General features: G+C 60.5%; 2 protein-coding genes across 2 annotated transcripts in view; both read left to right on the plus strand.

Annotated features, from left to right (window-relative positions):
- The first annotated feature begins 35 nt into the window (after positions 1-35).
- Mrpl10 (mitochondrial ribosomal protein L10) lies at positions 36-6,134 on the plus strand. The gene is made up of 5 exons (XM_005394265.2): positions 36-123; positions 2,958-3,127; positions 3,999-4,163; positions 4,360-4,504; positions 5,289-6,134. The coding sequence occupies exons 1-5, from the start codon at positions 72-74 to the stop codon at positions 5,570-5,572; spliced, it is 816 nt and encodes a 271-aa protein (XP_005394322.1). The 5' UTR covers positions 36-71; the 3' UTR covers positions 5,573-6,134.
- A 1,904-nt stretch (positions 6,135-8,038) lies between these two features.
- Positions 8,039-18,440, plus strand: part of Osbpl7 (oxysterol binding protein-like 7) — a gene marked incomplete in the record, with an annotated part of 11,306 nt that continues 904 nt past the window's right edge. Inside the window, 22 exon segments of the mRNA XM_013519396.1 lie at positions 8,039-8,205; positions 9,349-9,507; positions 9,600-9,725; positions 9,868-9,921; positions 10,364-10,477; positions 11,187-11,282; positions 11,372-11,489; positions 11,716-11,819; positions 12,039-12,131; positions 12,209-12,341; positions 12,410-12,504; positions 12,599-12,694; positions 13,234-13,371; positions 13,837-13,933; positions 14,840-15,072; positions 15,172-15,309; positions 16,829-16,892; positions 16,991-17,069; positions 17,625-17,769; positions 17,856-18,000; positions 18,081-18,207; positions 18,303-18,425. Of these exon segments, the coding sequence (XP_013374850.1) occupies positions 9,433-9,507; positions 9,600-9,725; positions 9,868-9,921; positions 10,364-10,477; positions 11,187-11,282; positions 11,372-11,489; positions 11,716-11,819; positions 12,039-12,131; positions 12,209-12,341; positions 12,410-12,504; positions 12,599-12,694; positions 13,234-13,371; positions 13,837-13,933; positions 14,840-15,072; positions 15,172-15,309; positions 16,829-16,892; positions 16,991-17,069; positions 17,625-17,769; positions 17,856-18,000; positions 18,081-18,207; positions 18,303-18,425 (2,393 nt within the window).

Below are 18,440 nucleotides of genomic sequence, written 5' to 3' on the forward strand. Positions count from 1 at the left end.
TCCGGTTAACTGCCCCACAATCCTTAGCTGCTTCCGGTTCCGTTCGGCTCCTGTCTGTACTTCCGGTGGTGATGGCCGCTGCTGTGGCTGGGGTGCTGCGAGGGGGTCTCCTGCCCCAGGCGGGTAAGGAGTAACCCAGGACCTCGCTGCGCATCTGGCCAGCGCTCCCTGGTCCTCGTATCCCCTCCTCTACTTCTGATCCTTCCCGTAATTTCTGACACCGGACCGCTCGGGTGATCTCGTAACAGCGGCTGGATCGCTGGCCTTATGCCCTCCGCTTCTCGGTGACTCCAGACTGGGAATCACGGCAGCGGTGTCGCCAACAACAGCATTTATGTCCTACTCTCCAGTCCCCCGGCTCTCGGTTTCTCTAATGCACCACGCAGCTCTCGCCGCCGACCCGTTTTCTTTGCTCGGACCGCTCCTTCCACGCCCTTTCTGCTCTGTGGCTCCTGCATACTCAGCCCGAATGTCGCCTCCTTAGGCCTTTGCTCTCCACCCTTCGTGAAACAAGTTCAGTCTTTCTGGGCCGGGGATATAGCTCAGCGGCATAGGCGCTTGCCTGGCAAGCTTGAGGTTATGAGTTCGATTCCCGGTACAAAAACAAAACAAAACAAAACAAAACAAAACAAAACAGGAATCTTCCATGTATTGGTCACCCGGTAGTCTCGGCACAATCTGTAACTCTGCATTTCGTTTATTCGCTTGTCTCTATGAGATTTTATTTTATTTTATTTATTTATTTTTTTTTCCGGTACCGGGAATCGAACTCTCAACCTTGCGCTTGCCAGGCAGTCGCTGTGCCGTTGAGCTAAATCCCCAGCCCCTCTGTATGAGATTTGAAATCCCCAGCCCCTCTCTGAGATTTTAAATCCCCTAAGAGCCGCAGAGCCGTGGCCGTGTACCGTCTGCGTAGCCAGCAGGTGGCACGGGACCTGATGTTGGCAGGCACGCAGTGGATTTGTTTCATGAATTTGAGCCCTGACTGGGCCAGGAATTATGATAAGTCTTTTGCATATATTACCTTAGCTAAACTTTAAAGCATCCTATGGGGAAGGCATTGTCATTCCCTCTTCACACGAGGAAACTGAACTTTGGCCGAGTTGAGGGACTGGGCCAGGTCACAGTAAATGGCAGGAGGCAGCTTAAAACCCAGCTGCATCTGATTTCAAAGCTGCTCTTTTTTGAGACAGGGTGTTGCTATGTAGTCCAGGCTGGCCTTGAACTCCTCCTTCAGCCTTTTGAGCGCTGGGGTTACAGGCATAGGTCACCAAGCTGTTCTTTTTTTTCTTTTTTTTTTTTTGTCTTTTTGAGGCAGGGTCTCGCTCTGCAGTTCAGGCTGGTCTTGAGCTCTTTGTAGCCCAGGCTGGTCTTGAACTCGTGACAATCCTCCTGCCTCAGCCTCCTGAGTGCTGGGATTACAGGCATGCACCACCACGCCCGGCCCATGCTGTTCTTAATATTTAGTTTTTTTGTGGCAACTGGTAAGGAAACCTCTTTTTTTTTCAGTTTTTTTCTGGTACCGGGAATCGAACTCACGACCTTGCGCTTGCCAGGCAGGCACTGTGCCGCTGAGCTAAATCCCCAGCCCATAACAAAACCTCTTGCTCCAGCAAATCTGTGCTGTCTGACCTTCTAGCTGACCCTTCTCCTGAGGTCCCATCTCAGTGTTGGGAAGAGTTGAAAATGAGAAGCTCTGATCTCGGCCCCTGGGTCGAGGATGCCTTAAGGGGTCACTTTGGCTCGGGGCCTTTGAGTGTCTCCTTGTTACTGAGGGGTGCTGGCAGGTGCTTGTCCATAAGAGGGAAGGAGGGGAGAGAAACTTGGGAGAGCTATGAGGCAGGTATAATTTTTTTTCCTTCTTGCTTCAGATCACAGGAGCAACCTCAGAGCAGTGGTTAGGGTGTGGCGGGCAGCAGCATCACCTGGGGGGCTTTTTAAAGCGCTGTTTGCTGGGCCTGCTCCAGAGTTTCTGAGTCAGTAGGTCTAGAGCGGGTATGAGAATTCACACTTCTCACAGTGGCCTGGGTGCTGGTGTTGTTGGCTGGGGGCGGGGGTTGGAGTATTCTTCAAGAACCATTGTGTGAAACCAGTGATTGCCGTACACTGGCAGGGATGGTCACTGTATGGTTTCATTGTTTTGTTTTGTTTTTTTTAAATTTGTTTTTAATTGCAGTACTGGGGATGGAGCCCAGGGCTTTGCACATGTAATATTCACTATTTGCCTATTTAAGAAGAGGTTTGCTCGACCCTATTGGGCCTTGCATAATGTGTTCAAAATACTTTCCCCTTTGTTCTTATTTTGTGTCCTATCTTTGCACATAGAGAAGAGCTGGAAGCCAGGGGTGGTGGCACACTCCTATAACCCAGCACTCTAGGAGGCTGAGGCAGGAGGGTCATAAGTTTGAACTCAGCCTGAGCACTTTATTGAGACCCTGTCTCAGAAAAGGGCTGGGGATGCAACTTAGTGTGAAGGCCCTAAGTTTAGTCTCCAGTACTGAAGAAAAATCAGTTGAAGCGCCTGCCTGGCAAGCGCAAGGTCGTGAGTTCGGTTCCCGGTACCAGAGAAAAACAAAACAAAACAAAACAAAACAAAAAAAAATCAGTTGAGAAATGGGGGCCTTAAGGGACCAAGCAACTGACCTAAGGTCACTTACTAAAAAGCAAAGGTAGCCAGGTATGGTGGTGCGTGCCTGCAATCCTAGCTCGGGAGGCTGAAGCAGAAGGATTGCCATAAGTTTAAGACCAGCCTGAGCTACATAGTGAGACCCTGTCTCAAAAAAAAAAGCAAAGTTTGGGAATTCAGGATTTCTGTTGAGCATCTCCTCATCCCACTGTGGTGCTGCGTGTCTCCCTGTGAACCGTAGCTGTCTGTCCAGAACGTGCATTTTTTCTGCATATGGAGTAAAGGAGGGCTTGCAAAAGGCCACTTCTCACCGTCACCGTCTCCTTCCCAGGCCGGCTGCCCACCCTCCAGAGCGTGCGACATGGCTCCAAGGCAGTGACCCGCCACTGGCGTGTCATGCACCACCAGCGGCAGAAGCTGATGGCTGTGACTGAGTATATTCCGCCCCGGCCGGCCGTGAACCCACGATGCCTGCCGCCTCCGCCCAAGCCCCCCGAGGAGGTAAGGCACATGGGGCGCACAGGGCCTGTGGTGAGGTGGTGCACTGAAATAGTTTCTGTCTCGTGAAGTTATGACTTTGTCCTGAGCAAGACCCTGTCTGAGAATAAAAAAATTAAAAGAAGTGGGGGTTGGGGACATAGCTCAGGTCCTGGGTTCAATTTCCAGTAAAAGAAAGCTTGTTTTGTGAAAATGTGTAAATTTTAAACTAACGCTGCCAAAGAGTTACCTTTTTTGGGGTTGGGTTGTTTTTTTTTTTTTCTTTTGGTTTTTTGAGACAATCCTGCTGTGTAGTTTAGGTTGGCCTTGAACTCACTGTGTAGCCCAGGCTGGCCTCAAACTTTCAGCAATGCTCTTGTGTCAGCTTCCCGAGTGCTGGAATTACAGGCGTGCGCCACCATTTCCAGGCAAAGTGTTACCTTTTATTTCTTTTGATCTGTTTATGTATTTATTTATTTATCGGTGCTGGAGATTGAACCGTGGTTCTCATACATGCTAAGCATGTGCTGTACCACTGAGCCGGGCCCCTGACAGCCTATCTTGTGTTTGTAACTGGTAAATAATTCAGTGTGAGTAGCGTGTCCGTTTGATACCTGAGGTAATTTTCACGTATTGCTGCCATTCTTGACCATGGGGAGCCGCGCAGGTTCTCGGCTTGGCGAGCACAGCCTGAAGCCTGTGGCTGACCAAGGAAGAGGGAAGGGGTGCGGCAGCCCAGGTCCCAGCATCTGTCAGTCAGGGCCCGCGGTCCCACCTGTTCCCTGCGCTGTTGCACACTGGGGCTGCCCTGGAAGCCCCAGCAGCTCTCTGGGGGGCGGGAGTGAGGGGTGCCGGGTGGAGAGATGGCACCCCTCAGCCATCCACCCCTGCTTAGGAGTCAGGCCTGATCCGGCTCCTCCGGCGGGAGATAGCAGCGGTTTTCCGAGAGCACCGAATGATAGCCGTCTGCCAGAACGTGGCCATGAGCGCCGAGGACAAGCTCCTCATGCGGCACCAGCTGCGCAAACACAAGATCTTGGTGAAGGTCTTCCCCAACCAGGTAGGGGCCACTGTGCCAGGGGACCATCTGCCCCAAGCGCAGCTGGCCGGGCTCGGCTGCACTCTCTGTGTGGGGCTGTCTGAGCCCGGCCGCGCTCATGGGGTGCCCGGGCTGTGGCAGCACAGCCTCCTGTGACCGTGGTGAGTGGCTCTTCCTGCTGTTTGGTCTCCACGGGCCACTGTCCCTGCCACGCCAGGTCCTGAAGTGCTTCCTCGAGGATTCCAAATACAAAAGCCTGCTGCCCCTGTTCGTGGGCCACAACATGCTGCTGGTCAGCGAGGAGCCGAAGGTCAAGGAGATGGTGCGGATCTTAAAGGTGATGCCCTTCCTGCCACTGCTGGGTAAGCAAACGCCCTGTCACTGGGGGCTGGCTTAGAGGGCGGGTGCCGTGGGGCCTGGTGTTGTCTCTGGGGCACATCCTCTCAGGGAGGAGCCAGAGGCAACAGCACATTCTTTGGTTTGTGTTTTGAGACAGGGTCTCCTTAGGTAGTGCAGGCTGGCCTCGAAGTCACTGTGTAGCCCAGGCTGGCTTTGATTCATGGCGATCCTCCTGCCTCAGCCTTCCGAGTGCTGGGATGACAGGCACGCATCACCACACTGGGCAGTATTAGAAACCTTTATAATGTATAAGCATTGCCCTCATCTATTTCCATAAATCTTTTTGTTTTAAAAAACTGAAACTCCATACCCATCAAAAAATAATTTCCCCTTGCATTCCTCCACTCCATGATTCTAGCTTCAAGAAAGTTTAGCAAGCCGGGCAGAGTGGCACATGCCTATAATCCCGGCACTCAGGGGGGCTGAGGCAAGAGAATCACAAGTCTGAGCCCAGCCGAGGCGACTTCATGACTTAATGAGATCCTGTCCCAAAACAGACAAGAAAAGGGCCTCGGGCGTAGCTCAGTGCGCAGGTCCTGGGTGCGGAAGGAAAGACAGTGTAGGAAATGGGCTCCAGGGGCGGGCAGGTGGGTGTGCTGGGCAGGTCTCGGAGGGAGGCCGAGGCGGTGGGGCTGTGGCAGGCCTGGGTTCTGAGTGGTTGGCGGGGATGAGGACAGGGTTGGGCATCCCTTCCAGAGAAGGGGCGCTCATGTGCGTGGGGACCTGAGCCGAGCCCGTGTCCCGCAGGTGGCTGCGTCGACGACACCATCCTGAGCAGGCAGGGCTTGCTGAACTATGCCAAGCTGCCCAGCCAGGCCCTGCTGCAGGGCGAGCTGATCGGAGGACTCAGCCTCCTGCTGGGCCAGACCCGCGCCCTGCTGCAGCACCGACCCGCCCAGCTGACGGCCCTGCTGGAGCAGCACGTCAGACGGCAACAGGAAGGGGCCTCCACCGCGGCAGCCGGCGGGCAGCCGGGCCCTCCTGAGCCTGTCCTGGACTCCCAGCTGCCTGTGCACCCGGCCCTCCCGTGACCCGGCCCCACGACCCGGCCCCGCGACGTGCTGGTCTCCGTGGGCCAGGCAGAGGAACTCGGGGTGGCGTGGGTGGCCTGGCTTCCATCAGTAGCCCCCTCCTCGGGTACAGGGCCGGCCACTGGAGAGACGGGGCCGAGGCTGATAGTTACCGTCTCTGTCCCTGGCTCCCCAGCTGGGGATCTGGTAGAAGCAGTCTCTTCCGTCTCAGTTACGCGGCTGGAAGGCTGCGACTCCTGCCCTGGTCACTCCCTCCGGTCCGCTGTCCCTTGCTGACCTCTCCCTGCCCTCTGCGGGACCCGGCAGCCACAGAACCTCCGCTGAGTGATGGCGCGGAGTAGCCCGGTTGAGCCTGCGCAGTCCCTGGACACGAAGGAAACAGATGTAAATGGCCCATCCCAGGTTGTGCCGGGAGCAGTGACAGGACAGAGACGTGGACTAGGCTCTCTCCCTGAGTCTGGATCACCCGCAGCGCCGGTGGCCGGGAGGTCAGCTCCCGCCCTCTGGCACCACCCCGTCACCGCGGGTACTCTCTGATAAAGTGAAACATTGTGATTAATGACTCCGCGTCTGCAGAGTTATTCTCAGCCTCATCTCTGCCCACCCTTACTTCCTAGAGAACCTCCTCTTCCCTGTCCTCTCCCCACCAGTGCCGGTCTCTTTGAAGGCCACTGACAGCTGTGGCTGGCATACCGCCTCGCACAGGCGCTGCACCAAAGCGGGGGGGGGCTTGGTGCCTCTGCTGTCGGGGAGCTGTGGGCCCCAGGAGGCTGCTTCCCAAAGTGTCGGGAGCCAGGGCCTCCTAATCCGAGACAGAGGTGCTGAGCTACCAGCCTCCCATTGTCCAGGACGTGCCAGGCGGGTGGCCCCCTCAGCAGCCCTTCTGGACCTGGCACGGTGCCCCAGGGGCCTTGGTTCTGGGCAGGCGCTGCTGACCGTGGAGTGGGCCAGGACCAGCTTTCCATGGTGCCCAGCTCTATGTGGTGCCCAGAGGCGCTCAGTCAGTGAGACACGAATGAAAAGGTCCTCGAGCTGGGTGTGGTGGTGCACGCCTCTAATGCGGCACTTGGGAGCTGAGGCAGGAGGATTGCCACGAGTTTGAGGCCAGCCTGGGCTACATAGTGAACTCAGGGCCAGCCTGAACTATATAGCAAAGCCCTGTTTCAAACAAAACAAAACAAAACAAAAAAAACCCTCGAGACTCCTGGGTGCCAGTGCTGGTGCCCACACCTGAGGTTCTGAACGGAGCTGGGACCACAGGTATCCTGGAGCCATGCGGACAGCCCTGACCTCCTGCTGATCCTGCGTGGGGACAAGGGCAGTGGACAGGCACTCCACATCATTCCTGGGCTCTTGGAAGCACCTTATTTACATCCTTTTGCTGCTGGTGGTGGCACCTGAATCCCCCATGAAGACTCACCTCTTGGCCAGGCATAATGGTGTACACTAATCCCAGCACTTGGGAGGCTGAAACAGGAGGATTCCTGGTAGTTTGAGGCTAGCCTGGGTTACAGAGTAAATTGAAGGCCAGCCTGAACTGTATAGGGAAACCCTGTCTCAAAAAGACAAACCCGCTGGGGATATAGCTCAGCGGCACAAGCGCATGCCTAGCAAGTTTGATTCCTGGTACAAAAAAAAAAAAAAAGAAAAAGACAAACCCCACTTCTTTCCAGAAAACTGCTTCATTGCACTTAAACCCCTTAGTCTATGCAACAGCCATTTAAAGGAATTTTAGGGTGTTTTTTGTTTTGTTTTGTTTTGTTTTGTTCTGAGACAGGGTCTTGCTGTGTAGTCCAGGCTGGGCTTGAATTCACTATATATATAGCCCGTGCTGGCCTCGAACTTGGGTTAATCCTCCTTCCTCGGCCTCCTGAGTGCTGGAATTACAGACGTGCGCCACCACGCCCAGTGTAGATCTCTCATAAAAGCCGAATTTTCTTCAGACTTGAGCATTTGAGCAGTTGATTATGGAGAAAAGCAGGTGGGGGGTCCCAGCTTGGGACCCATTTGTAACAGCCAGGCGGTCGCTGACCCAGACTCCCGAGCAGCCTCGGTGTGTGTGGGGCTGTCCCTGTACCCTGCCTGCCCTGCTGACCGTGCTCCTGGCAGTGTGGTGTCCCGGGGGGACATTTGTCCCTTCCCCTTCAATCTGATACCTTTGCTCACTCCCAATTTCAAAATCTATTTTCAGATGTAAAGCGAGAGCGGTGGGGGTTCGCACGGAAATGGCCTTGGCCGCCGGCTCCCCAGGTCAAGGCTGTGCAGGTTGCAATAAATCCCCACCCCTGGCCCAGGGCCAGTGGCACCCTAGTCCTCCAGGCCTCTGGAGCCGCGCCCGGTGGGGACAGTGTCCCCGTTCCGAGCCACAGCGGTGGCTGGGCCCTGAGTCCTCCGGGGAGCAGGGGGGCAGAGCTGAGCGGCCGCCTGGAGCTGGGCGGGAGGAGGTGACGGGGCGGGGAGGTGGGGAGATCCGGCCGGAGGGGAAGCTCGACGTTGCCTTCCTTCCTGGTTCCTGCAGCAGCACCGGCAGCTGGTGCCACTGCTCCACTCCGCGGAGGGAGCCGGCGGCTTGCAGAGAGGGTGACTCAGAGGTGGAGCAGCACGGCCAAGCACGGGCGCCCATGGACCCTGGGGTAAGGGGGCTGCGCGGGCAGAGGTGACATCTCGGGGAGGGCTTCCCCCGCCCGGGCTGGGCGCTGCTCCTCCAGATCCCGGGCAGGGCGTGGAGGTGCCGCGGGGTCCCCACCTGGCCCACCTCGGGCCCTCCTTCCCGATCAGCCCGCTCCGGCGGCCAGCAGTTTGGCCCAGGGACGGGGACAAGGGTGCAGAGAAGCCCGGACGCGGGAGAGTTTGCGAACTTTGACTGAGAGCAGGAGTTTCCCCTGGGGCAGCGTCCTGCAGCCTGGGCCCCTCTGCTGCAGCTCCCGGCCACCCTTCCCCCGCACGTCCCTGTCCCCTCCTAGCCGAGCTCCTCAGGTGCTCGCCCGCTCCACAGGAAGACCTGAGCCGCCTCCCCAGCCTTGGGCCAGCCTCGCCCCCAGCGCCCTCCCTGGCCCCCACACAGCCCCATGCATTATTGATCTCCCGGCGGAGCCAGGATGGCCAGGCCCATGCCAAGGGCGCCTGTGGGCACTGCTGCGGGACCTGCGGACCTCGGCGTGTTCTTAGCCACCTCTTCTGCCCACCGTGTCCCCATCAGCCCCTGGCCTGCTCTCTTCGGGTGGGTGCGGCTTCTCAGGAGCCAGGAGGACTGAGACGGGACAGGGGGATCGTGAGGCTTCGGGAAACCGAGGGTACAGGTTGGGGATCCTACAGGCGTGTGTGGCAGGAGGGGACACAGGGAAAATGGGGGTATCTCTGGCCTCAGTGTCCCCATGCAGAAAATGGGGCCTTGAGGATATGGGGGCCAACCGAGGAGGTCTGAGGGGTGCTTTGCAGGGTGAGGCCACCAAGCCATGGCAGAAGGGTGGGGGACCCTGAGGAAGAGGAACCCGGATGGAGGGACTCCCCTGACGGTCCCCATCCCTGGCTCCCTGCCCCCCCCAAGAAAGCCCGAGGGCTTCCCGAGCCCCTGAACTGTGCCCAAGGCGGGCCGGGCACTCTTCGCCAGGTTCTCCCTTGGCGCTGGCTGGTCTGTGTGCAGTTGTCCACCTCGATGAGCAGGCTGTAGTGCCAGGGCGTGGGCAGAGGGATCCACCCAGGGTGGCATGGATTAGCTCCGGGGCCGGGAAACATGTCAGCAGGGTCTCTAGCACGAGGGTTCTCTCTGTTTCAAGGGCCCCATCAGGACCAGGTGACAGACATCCCCACCCTCCCACCCTGCTCCACATCCTCCACAGGGAGTGGCCTCTCCCTCCTCCATGGACTTCCAGGAGAGGGACACCCCGTCCCTGGCGGACAGCACTCAGTCCTCGAAGCCCAGCAGTGGCCAGCAGGTCTGGGGGAAGCGGCGGCGGGCGGGCCGGGGCCTCGGGGTGAGTCTTGAGCTCACCAGCTGCCTGCCCCCTCCCCTTACTCTGGCCTGCAGGGCTCGGAGCTGTGGGAGGTGGTGGAGGAGCCCCGGGGCAGGCTGGGTACGGAGGGTGTCAGGCCCCAGCGGCAGGAAGGCCACCTGCTCAAGAAGAGGAAGTGGCCGCTGAAGGGCTGGCACAAGGTAGGGTGATGGTCGGGGCGGGGCAGCAGCAGGAGGCTGCCAGGTGGCTCCGGCGTGGTGCCCAGGGAAGAAAAGTCTGAGTGTCTGTTCTGCCCTTGTCCTGGTGGCCTCGCCGCTCTGTCCCCCCCGGGCAATGTCGCAGAGGTACTTCGTGCTTGAGGACGGGATCCTCCACTATGCAACGACCCGGCAAGACGTGAGTCAGGGCCCTGGCTGGTGGGGGGGGGCCTGGCACCCTGAGCATGCAGGGGGCACCTGCGCCAGCCAGGCGGGCTCGGGACGTGTGCACCTGACAGTCAGCGCTCCGTGTCCTCGGTCCCCGCCCCCCGGCTCTGCGTCTGCAGATCCAAAATCCATACTTATTTGTTAAAGCTGCATCTGTGTAAAACACGCAGGTTTTCTTCTCCTCACTCATCGCTAAGCACTGCAGCAAAACCATAACTGACCAGCGTCAACTCTGTCTGCGGTGCTGCTTCCTCCCTCCGCAGCAGGAGGCTGACGAGTCCCCTCTGATGGTGTGGCTTGGGCCTGAGGGTGAATGCTTGCCTGGCCCTTGCGGCTCAGGTGGACTCGGGGCCAGTGGCTCTGTGGCCCTGGGAACCTGAACCCAGTCCCGTTTCGCCCCCACTCCACGGCAGATCACCAAGGGGAAGCTCCACGGCTCCATCGACGTCCGGCTGTCGGTCATGTCCATCAACAAGAAGGCCCAGCGCATTGACCTCGACACCGAAGACAACATCTACCACCTCAAGGTGCCGCGCCAGGGACTGGCGATGAGGCTCGGGGCAGACACCTGCCCGGGGCGTGAGGTCCTGGTTTCCATCCCCGGGGCCGACATTGGGGGAGCCAGGAAGTGTGTCGGTTACAGGCCTGGCCGAGGCCTGGGCACAGGGCTGAGGGTCCTTCCTGAGTTGGCATAAAAAAGCGGCCATCGTAGGTAGGCATGATGAGTCCTGTGATTCCAGCACTCTGGAAGGCCAAGGCAGGAAGATGGTAAATTCAACTCAGCCTGGGAAAATCAGCAATTTTGTGAGACTCTGTCTCAAAATAAAGTTTAAGTAACAGCCAGAGATGTAGCTCAGTGGGAAAGTCCTGGGTTAAATATCCAGTGTTTGAGAAGAAAGAAAAGGAATGAAGGAAGGAAAGAAGGAAGGAGGGGAGGGAGGGAGACAGGGAGGGAAGAAGGGAAGAAGGGAAGAAGGAAGGAAACAAGGAAGGAGGGAAGGAGGAAGGGAGACAGGGAGGGAGGGAGGGAGAGAAGCAGGAAGTTGCCACTGTATAAACGGGAACAGGCAGAGCTTGGGGTACCCTTGGGGTGCATGCTCCACCTGCCCGCAAGGGGCCTTTGCACAGGGTGGGTCTATAGGGGGAGAGCCTAGCTGCCTGGGGACCAGAGCCCCAACTTCTTGCTCCTGGAAAGCCGCCTGCCTTCACTGTCCCCCCATCTCCTCGCTTCTGTAGATCAAATCCCAGGACCTGTTCCAAAGCTGGGTGGCCCAGCTTCGTGCCCACCGCCTGGCCCAGCGCCTGGACGTGCCCGGGGCCAGCCATCGCAAGGTAGCTGGGCCCCGAGGTGGGCGCCGGTGGTGTGGCAGTTCAGGGGTGGCACTCGTGGGGACCCTCCCTGACCCTTGGCTCACCCACAGGCTCCTGGCACCCAGGTCCTGACAGCGGGCAGCACCTCAGCCCTGCCGGGGGTCGGACCTCAGGAGAAGGTGTCTTCCTGGCTGAAGGACAGTGACGGGCTGGACCGCTGCTCTCACGGTGAGGGTGCACACGGAGGGAGCCAGCCAGTGCGCAGCGGGCAGAGGTGGGGGCGATCCGCAGACAGCGCGAGGACCGAGGCGTGGGCCCCGGGCCAGGGGGCTGCGTGCCCGGGGTGGCGGCATTGGGGTCCCCTGCTGCGAGCTGACTCTGGTGGAGGGAGGACGCGGGGGGACAGACAGGCCCTGGCCTGCGTGGGGACTGACGTCCTCTTTCCGGTCCCCAGCGCTCTCCGAGTGCCAGGGGAAGCTCCAGGAGCTCCACAGGCTCCTCCAGAGCCTGGAGTCCCTGCACCGCATCCCCTCGGCCCCTGTGATCCCCACGCACCAGGTAAGGGCGCTGCGTCCCCGTCACTCCCGGGGCAGTCCCTTCCTCGGCGTTGCCACAGTTCCCTCGACAGCCACCATCTGCCCAGCTGCTGGAGACTGGCTCTGCCCCCTCCCGTGCCCCAGCCTCTGCCAGGCTGCCACACCCTGTGTGCCCAGGGCGGTTGGTGCGCTGCCCCGTCTCCTCACGCCGTGAGCGAAGTTGCGCCCCTCCACTTGCCAGGCCTCGGGGACCACCGAGAGGCCCAAGAAGGGCAAGCGGACCACCCGCATGTGGTGCACACAGAGCTTCGCCAAGGACGACACCATCGGACGGGTGAGCGGCTGTGGGCCCGGCTTGCAGGGCAGGGTCCCCGGGGGCTGTGGTCCCCTCACCCGCTCCTTCCTCCGCAGGTTGGTCGGCTCCATGGCTCTGTCCCCAACCTGTCTCGCTACCTGGAGTCCCGGGACTCCTCGGGCCCCCGGGGGCTGCCACCCCCAGACTACGCCCACCTGCAGCGCAGTTTCTGGGCCCTGGCACAGAAGGGTGCGTGTGAGCCGGGGGGGGGGTGCGGGGGCTCGGAGGCGGGAGGGTGACACGGCCCCCACCCGCAGTGCACGGCTCCCTCAGCAGCGTCCTGGCGGCCCTCACCTCGGAGCGGGACCGACTGCGGGATCTGCACCAGGGCTCCCAGCCGTCCAGTCTAGGGGTGAGTCTGGGGACCGGTGGCCTCACAGGCAGCAGGGCTGGGCAGGGCAGGGTGCAGGCGGAAGACCCCGTCTCCTCACCTGCTGCTCCCCCAGGTCCCGGGGACCCTAGCCGGGCAGCCTCGCCTCCACTCGCTCTCCATGTCCTCAGACACCACGGCGGACTCCTTCAGCTCCCTCAACCCGGAGGAGGTGAGGAGCCAGGGTGGCCTCTCTGCACCTTCTTTCCCGGGGTGGCCACTCCCGGGACATCTGGGGGGGTCCCCTAGAGTGCACTGCTATTTACCTAGCATCCACAGTGCAGCGTTCTGACCCTCCAGAAAGCGAAACTAGGGCCCAAAGAGTCCACTCTTGCAATAGTGGCCGGGGCTGGGCCCTGGTGCCACTGTCTGCTAGCTGTGTGACCAGGGTTCTGATCTGCAGAGTGGGGTAATAATTGTACCTCCCCAAGGGTGTGTGTCAAGATGGAATGGGTTTGTCTGGTGTGATGGCACACACCTATAATCCTAGCAATCGGGAGGCTGAGGCAGGAGGATCGCTGAGAGTTCTAGGCCAGCTCAAGCTACAAAGTGAAATCCTGTCTTAAAAAGATCTCAAAAAAAAAAAAAAAAAAGATTGAATCAGTTAGTAGAGGAAAGGGGCTTGGAGCGGGGTTCAGAGGCAGCATGGTACCCAGGCAGGCCTGGCCCCCCAGAGTGGCCGTGGGCCTGACGCCTTTCTGGCCCCCACAGCAGGAAGCTCTGTACATGAAGGGGCAAGAGCTGACCCCACAGCTGTCCCAGAGCAGCGTGCTGTCCCTGGCCGATTCTCACACGGAATTCTTTGACGCCTGCGAGGTCCTCCTTTCCGCCAGCTCTTCGGAGAACGAGGTGAGGGCAGAGGCAGCTGGTGGCAGCGTGGCGGGGACCTGGGAGAGATGCGGGTGGTGTTCACAGAGACGGGAAGCTACAGGTTGCTGGGTTCTCCTTCCCCTCCTCGATCACTGCCTCCGGGAACACATCACACATCGCGGGGCTTAGGGGGCTCGGCTCAGAAAGCTCTGCAGGGGCCTGGGCTGCGGTTCCACCCTCATCATCTTCCTGTGACCGCTTCTGTGCTCCCTTGACCCCGATTCCCCCAGTTTATCCTGGGGTCCTGCCGAGCCTTACCCCCAGTGACCGGGGACACCCTGTGAGGCCAGACCCCTCGGGCGGTTTCTCAGGGCTCAGAGCCCGCCAGTGCCTTCGCTGCCCCTTCCCAGCAGAGGGCTGGCTGGGTCGGGTCGTGTGCACTGGCCACTGCCCAGCTACCTGGGGGAGGCCCGGCTCGCCCAGCTGTCGTCTGTCCCGGCCCAGGGCTCGGAGGAGGAAGAGGAGTCGTGCACCAGTGAAGTCACCACCAGCCTGTCAGAGGAGGTGCTACAGCTCAGGGGAGCCGAGCCCTATCAGAAAGGTGCCAGGTGGCACTGGGTGGGGGGCAGGCCTGGGGGCTGGGAAGGTGGTCATCCCTTGCGACCAGTGGGCTAACGGGTGAGCCTGGAGCTGCGGAAGGCTAAGCTGAGTCAGGCAGCTTTCAGGAGCAGGCCTAGGATGTCGTAGGCCATGCCAGGCCTGGCGCTGGCCTCTTCCAGTCATCAGGGAAGCCTTGTGTAGGCTCTGACAGAGGCAGATGGTCACACAGCACTGGACAGACAAAAGGTCCCAGTTTGTGGGGTAGTGCACACCTATGATCCCAGTACTCAGGAGGCTGAGGCAGGAGGATTGTCACACGTTCAAGCCTGGGCTACACTGTGAGTTCAAGGCCAGCCTGAACTACATAGTGAGACTCTGTCTCAAAAATCCAAAAAAAAAGTCCAAGTTTGTGACTTTTGACAGAGTGGCTTTAGGCTTGTCATTTTATTTCTTCCTTCTAAAAGAGATAGCACCGTCAGCCTCCCAGCATCCGCTTCTATTTATAAGGGACAGAGGCAAGGGTGGGACTCAGCAGGGTTCTGGGCACCTTGGCTGGAGAGTGGCTCTGTCCTTTTTTTTTTTTTTTGTCTTTTTGAGACGGTCTCGCTGTGCAGTTCAGGCTGGCCTTGAGCTCACTTTGTAGCCCAGGCTGTCCTCAAACTCGCAACGATCCTCCTGCCTCAGCCTCTGCGTACTGGGATACAGGCGTGCGACCCCATGCCGGGGGCTCTGTCCCCTTTCAGCGGTCCTTAGCCGTGTGGGCCACCTGAGTCCCTGGGAGCTCATCGCCATTCGGATCCTCAGTCACCCTGCCCTCCACAGGGTGGAGCCGGGGTCGGGGACTCAGGCTGTGAGCCGGTGTCCGGGGGGAGTGACCCGGCTGGTGGCCCACGGGGCTGTGTTCCAGGGAGTGCCCCGGGCCCCCCGCGCCGCCGCTGCCTGCCCGCTGCCAGCGGGCCAGGGGCCGACGTGAGCCTGTGGAACATCCTGCGGAACAACATCGGCAAGGACCTGTCCAAGGTGTCCATGCCGGTGCAGCTCAACGAGCCGCTCAACACGCTGCAGCGGCTGTGCGAGGAGCTGGAGTACAGCAGCCTCCTGGACCAGGCCAGCTGCCTGGCCGACCCCTGCGAGCGCATGGTACGCCGGCCCCGTCCCGGGTCCCGTGTGGCCCAGCCCCGCCGCGGGGAGCGGCCCGCCGCAGCTCGCCCAGCCTCCTGCCGTCCTGCTCCGTCGCAGGTGTACGTCGCGGCCTTCGCCGTCTCGGCCTACTGCTCCACCTACCACCGCGCCGGCTGCAAGCCCTTCAACCCGGTCCTGGGGGAGACCTACGAGTGCGAGCGCCCCGACCGCGGCTTCCGCTTCATCAGCGAGCAGGTGCGGCCAGGCCAGGCCTGGGGAGGGGCTCTCGCTGGGGAGTGCCGAGGGGTCCGGCTGCGCCCGGAGCCCCACCTGAAGCGGAGGCGAAGCTGCTTAGCGGCGCCCTGGAGCCGGGTCGGGAAGGATGAGTTAGGTGGAGGGAGTTGAGCCCAAGGCGGGAGACTGGGACGGTCCAGCACGGAGCACGCCGGGGGCTGAAGAGAAGTTAGTCTAGACCCTGAAACGCCTAGGGGAAGGAAAGAGGATTTGGGATTCTGTTTTTAAATCCTGAAGGCAGATGGAATCCCAGCATTTGGGAGGCTGAGGCAGGAAGATTTCCTTGAGCTTGAGGCCAGGCTGGGCTACATAGTGCGATTCTGTCAAAAAAAACTAAAAAAAATCCTGAAGGCGGCAGGAGCCAGGGAGGGTATGAAGCGGTGGAGCGTCGGGTTCTGAGCTGCGCTCTGTAAAGAACCCCTGGCAGTGGGGATGCGGTGGCTGGCGCGGGCAGTTAGGAGGCTGTTAAGGCCGGGTCCGTAAGAGCTGATGGCGGCCCGCCCCACGGTGCGGACTGAGTCAAGAGCTGCTTACATGCACCCCTGGGGGGACTTGGCGGCCCACAGGGTTCTTACTGAGGGACGGGGCGGACAGCTGAGGGAGTCTGGGTGGCCTCAGACTTCTGATCTGGATCTTGAGGCACCTGGGCTGGGGCGGGGTGGCGGGGGGGCTTTCCTCTGCGCATGCGTAGGACGCTGCGGGGTGGGCCAGCCCAGCCGGGAGTCGCCTGCTGCTGGTGGGGTGGGAGAAGTGGGGCCGAGAGGGGTGTCGGGCAGGAGAGCCGTGTCTGTGCGGCCTGGGGGCGTCAATGCTTCCTGAGCAAGGCAGGTTTCGGGCTAAGAATGGGCAGAGGTTGGATCACAGAGGCTGCAGAGTGGAGGGGTTTTAATTATAAGAACAGAGAAGGATGGAGACCACTTCCAAAACCTGTTCCCGGCAGGGCAAGAGGACAGAGTGGCTGCTAGAGGGGAGACACAGGGCTGAGGCTGTTTGCTTGTTTTGATTTCAAGCGCTTTTGAAAAGGTGGGGAAAATGTTACAGAGCAGAGCAGTCGGGAACGCAGAAATCTTGCCCAGAGCTCTGGGTGACAGGGAACTGGGAGAGAGGTGAGGCTGCAGGCGGGGGACCTGGCGTTTCCGGTCCCGGGTCCCATAGGCGGAGCTGGGAGACGGAGGACAGGCGGGGGAGGCGGGTGTGACTGGCTTTCAGGGGGGTGTAGGGGATCCTCTGGAAGGGCAGAGTCAGGGGCCCTTCCTGGCACGGTTGTGGGGGGACCGGATAGGCCTGAGGGGGGCTTCTCGGGGACACCCTGGGCTGACGGGGCAGCTTCTCACTGAGCAGGACCTCGTGGGGGGAAAGAGGGTGGGGTGGCGGCCAAGGGTGAGGGGAAGAGAGACCCGGAGCAGCGGGTCTGGTTCACCAGTGAGGGGCGCTGGGGGCCCTCGGGGCCGGCCTCCAGAGAGCTCCTCTGTTCGCCAAGGTCTCCCACCACCCCCCCATCTCGGCGTGCCACGCAGAGTCCGAGAACTTCGTCTTCTGGCAAGGTGAGGGCCAGGCGGGGCGGCGGCCTGGGCAAAGGGCGCTGGGGCGGGGCTGGGCGCCCCAGGCTCATTTCTGCTGTCCCCTCCGCCCCCTGCCTCAGACATGAAGTGGAAGAACAAGTTCTGGGGCAAATCCCTGGAGATTGTGCCCGTGGGCACCATCAATGTCAGCCTGCCCAGGTGGGTGAGGGCTGTCACCTCCTGCGGGATGGGTGGCCCTTGAGGACAGGACGGAAGCGTTTGCGCATTTTACACCTGTATTTGTAGCAGCTCAATAAAGAAAGGTGAGAAGCCTGAACAGCACAGCAGGAGGGCTCCTCCCAGTCATCTGACTCAGTGCCTTTTTCCACTTTTTGACAGTGACTCACAGTAAGGAATGTTGAGATTTCAACCCCCGCCCCACACACACAGCCGAAATGATGTCAGGACTAATGGCTCATAAGCCACCTTTGAAAAGCTGTCAAATAGGGAGCTGGGTGTGCATACCTGTCTCCCAACACTGGGGAGGCTGAAGCAGGAGGATCACAAGTTTGAGGCCAGCCTGAACTGCATAGTGAGTTCAAGGCCAGCTTGGAATATAGATAGAGTCCCTGTCTCCAGAAAAAGTTGGCCACCCCTCAAAGTGGAGCTGTCACTGGGACACCTGGGCTTCTCCCACAGTCTGTGACCCCCTCCAGCCTCCAGGCCACCTCCCGGGCACCACATGCTCCCGTACCCGCACCCTGTCTCTCTCAGGTTTGGGGACCACTTTGAGTGGAACAAGGTGACGTCCTGTATTCACAACATCCTGAGCGGCCAGCGCTGGATAGAGCACTACGGCGAGGTGCTGATCCGAAACACACAGGACAGCTCCTGCCACTGCAAGATCACCTTCTGCAAGGTGGGCACCCCCCCAGCAGCCTCTGCCCTTGGGGCCAGCCTGGTGGGGGCGGGGACCCCCGCTGAAGCCAGCCTGCCCCGCCCTAGGCCAAGTACTGGAGCTCCACCGTGCACGAGGTGCAGGGCGCCGTGCTGAGCCGCAGCGGCCGCGTGCTCCACCGCCTGTTCGGCAAGTGGCACGAGGGCCTGTACCGGGGCCTCCCGCCAGGGGGCCAGTGCATCTGGAAGCCCAGTAAGCGGGGTGGCGGGGCGGCCCGGGCAGGGTGCGGCCGCCGTGGCAGCCCGCCAGCCCCAGCGCCTCGCCTCCCCCAGACTCAATGCCTCCGGACCATGAGCGCAACTTCGGCTTCACCCAGTTCGCCTTGGAGCTGAATGAGCTGACGGCGGAGCTGAAGCGGACGCTGCCATCCACGGACACGCGGCTGCGGCCGGACCAGAGGTCAGTGCCCGGCGGGCGGGCCGCAGGCGCAGGGCCCGGGCTGGGGTGTCTGCCCGGTGGCAGCCCCTGGACTGCGGCGGGCCGGTGACCGCCAGGTACCTGGAAGAGGGCAACGTCCAGGCCGCCGAGGCGCAGAAGCGCAGGATCGAGCAGCTGCAGCGGGACAGGCGGCGGGTGATGGAGGAGAACAACATCGTGCACCAGGCGCGCTTCTTCAGGTGCCGGCCCGGCCC

Source organism: Chinchilla lanigera, unplaced genomic scaffold, assembly GCF_000276665.1.
Source record: "Chinchilla lanigera isolate Chin_1 unplaced genomic scaffold, ChiLan1.0 scaffold00050, whole genome shotgun sequence".
Taxonomy (NCBI): Eukaryota; Metazoa; Chordata; class Mammalia; order Rodentia; family Chinchillidae; genus Chinchilla; species Chinchilla lanigera.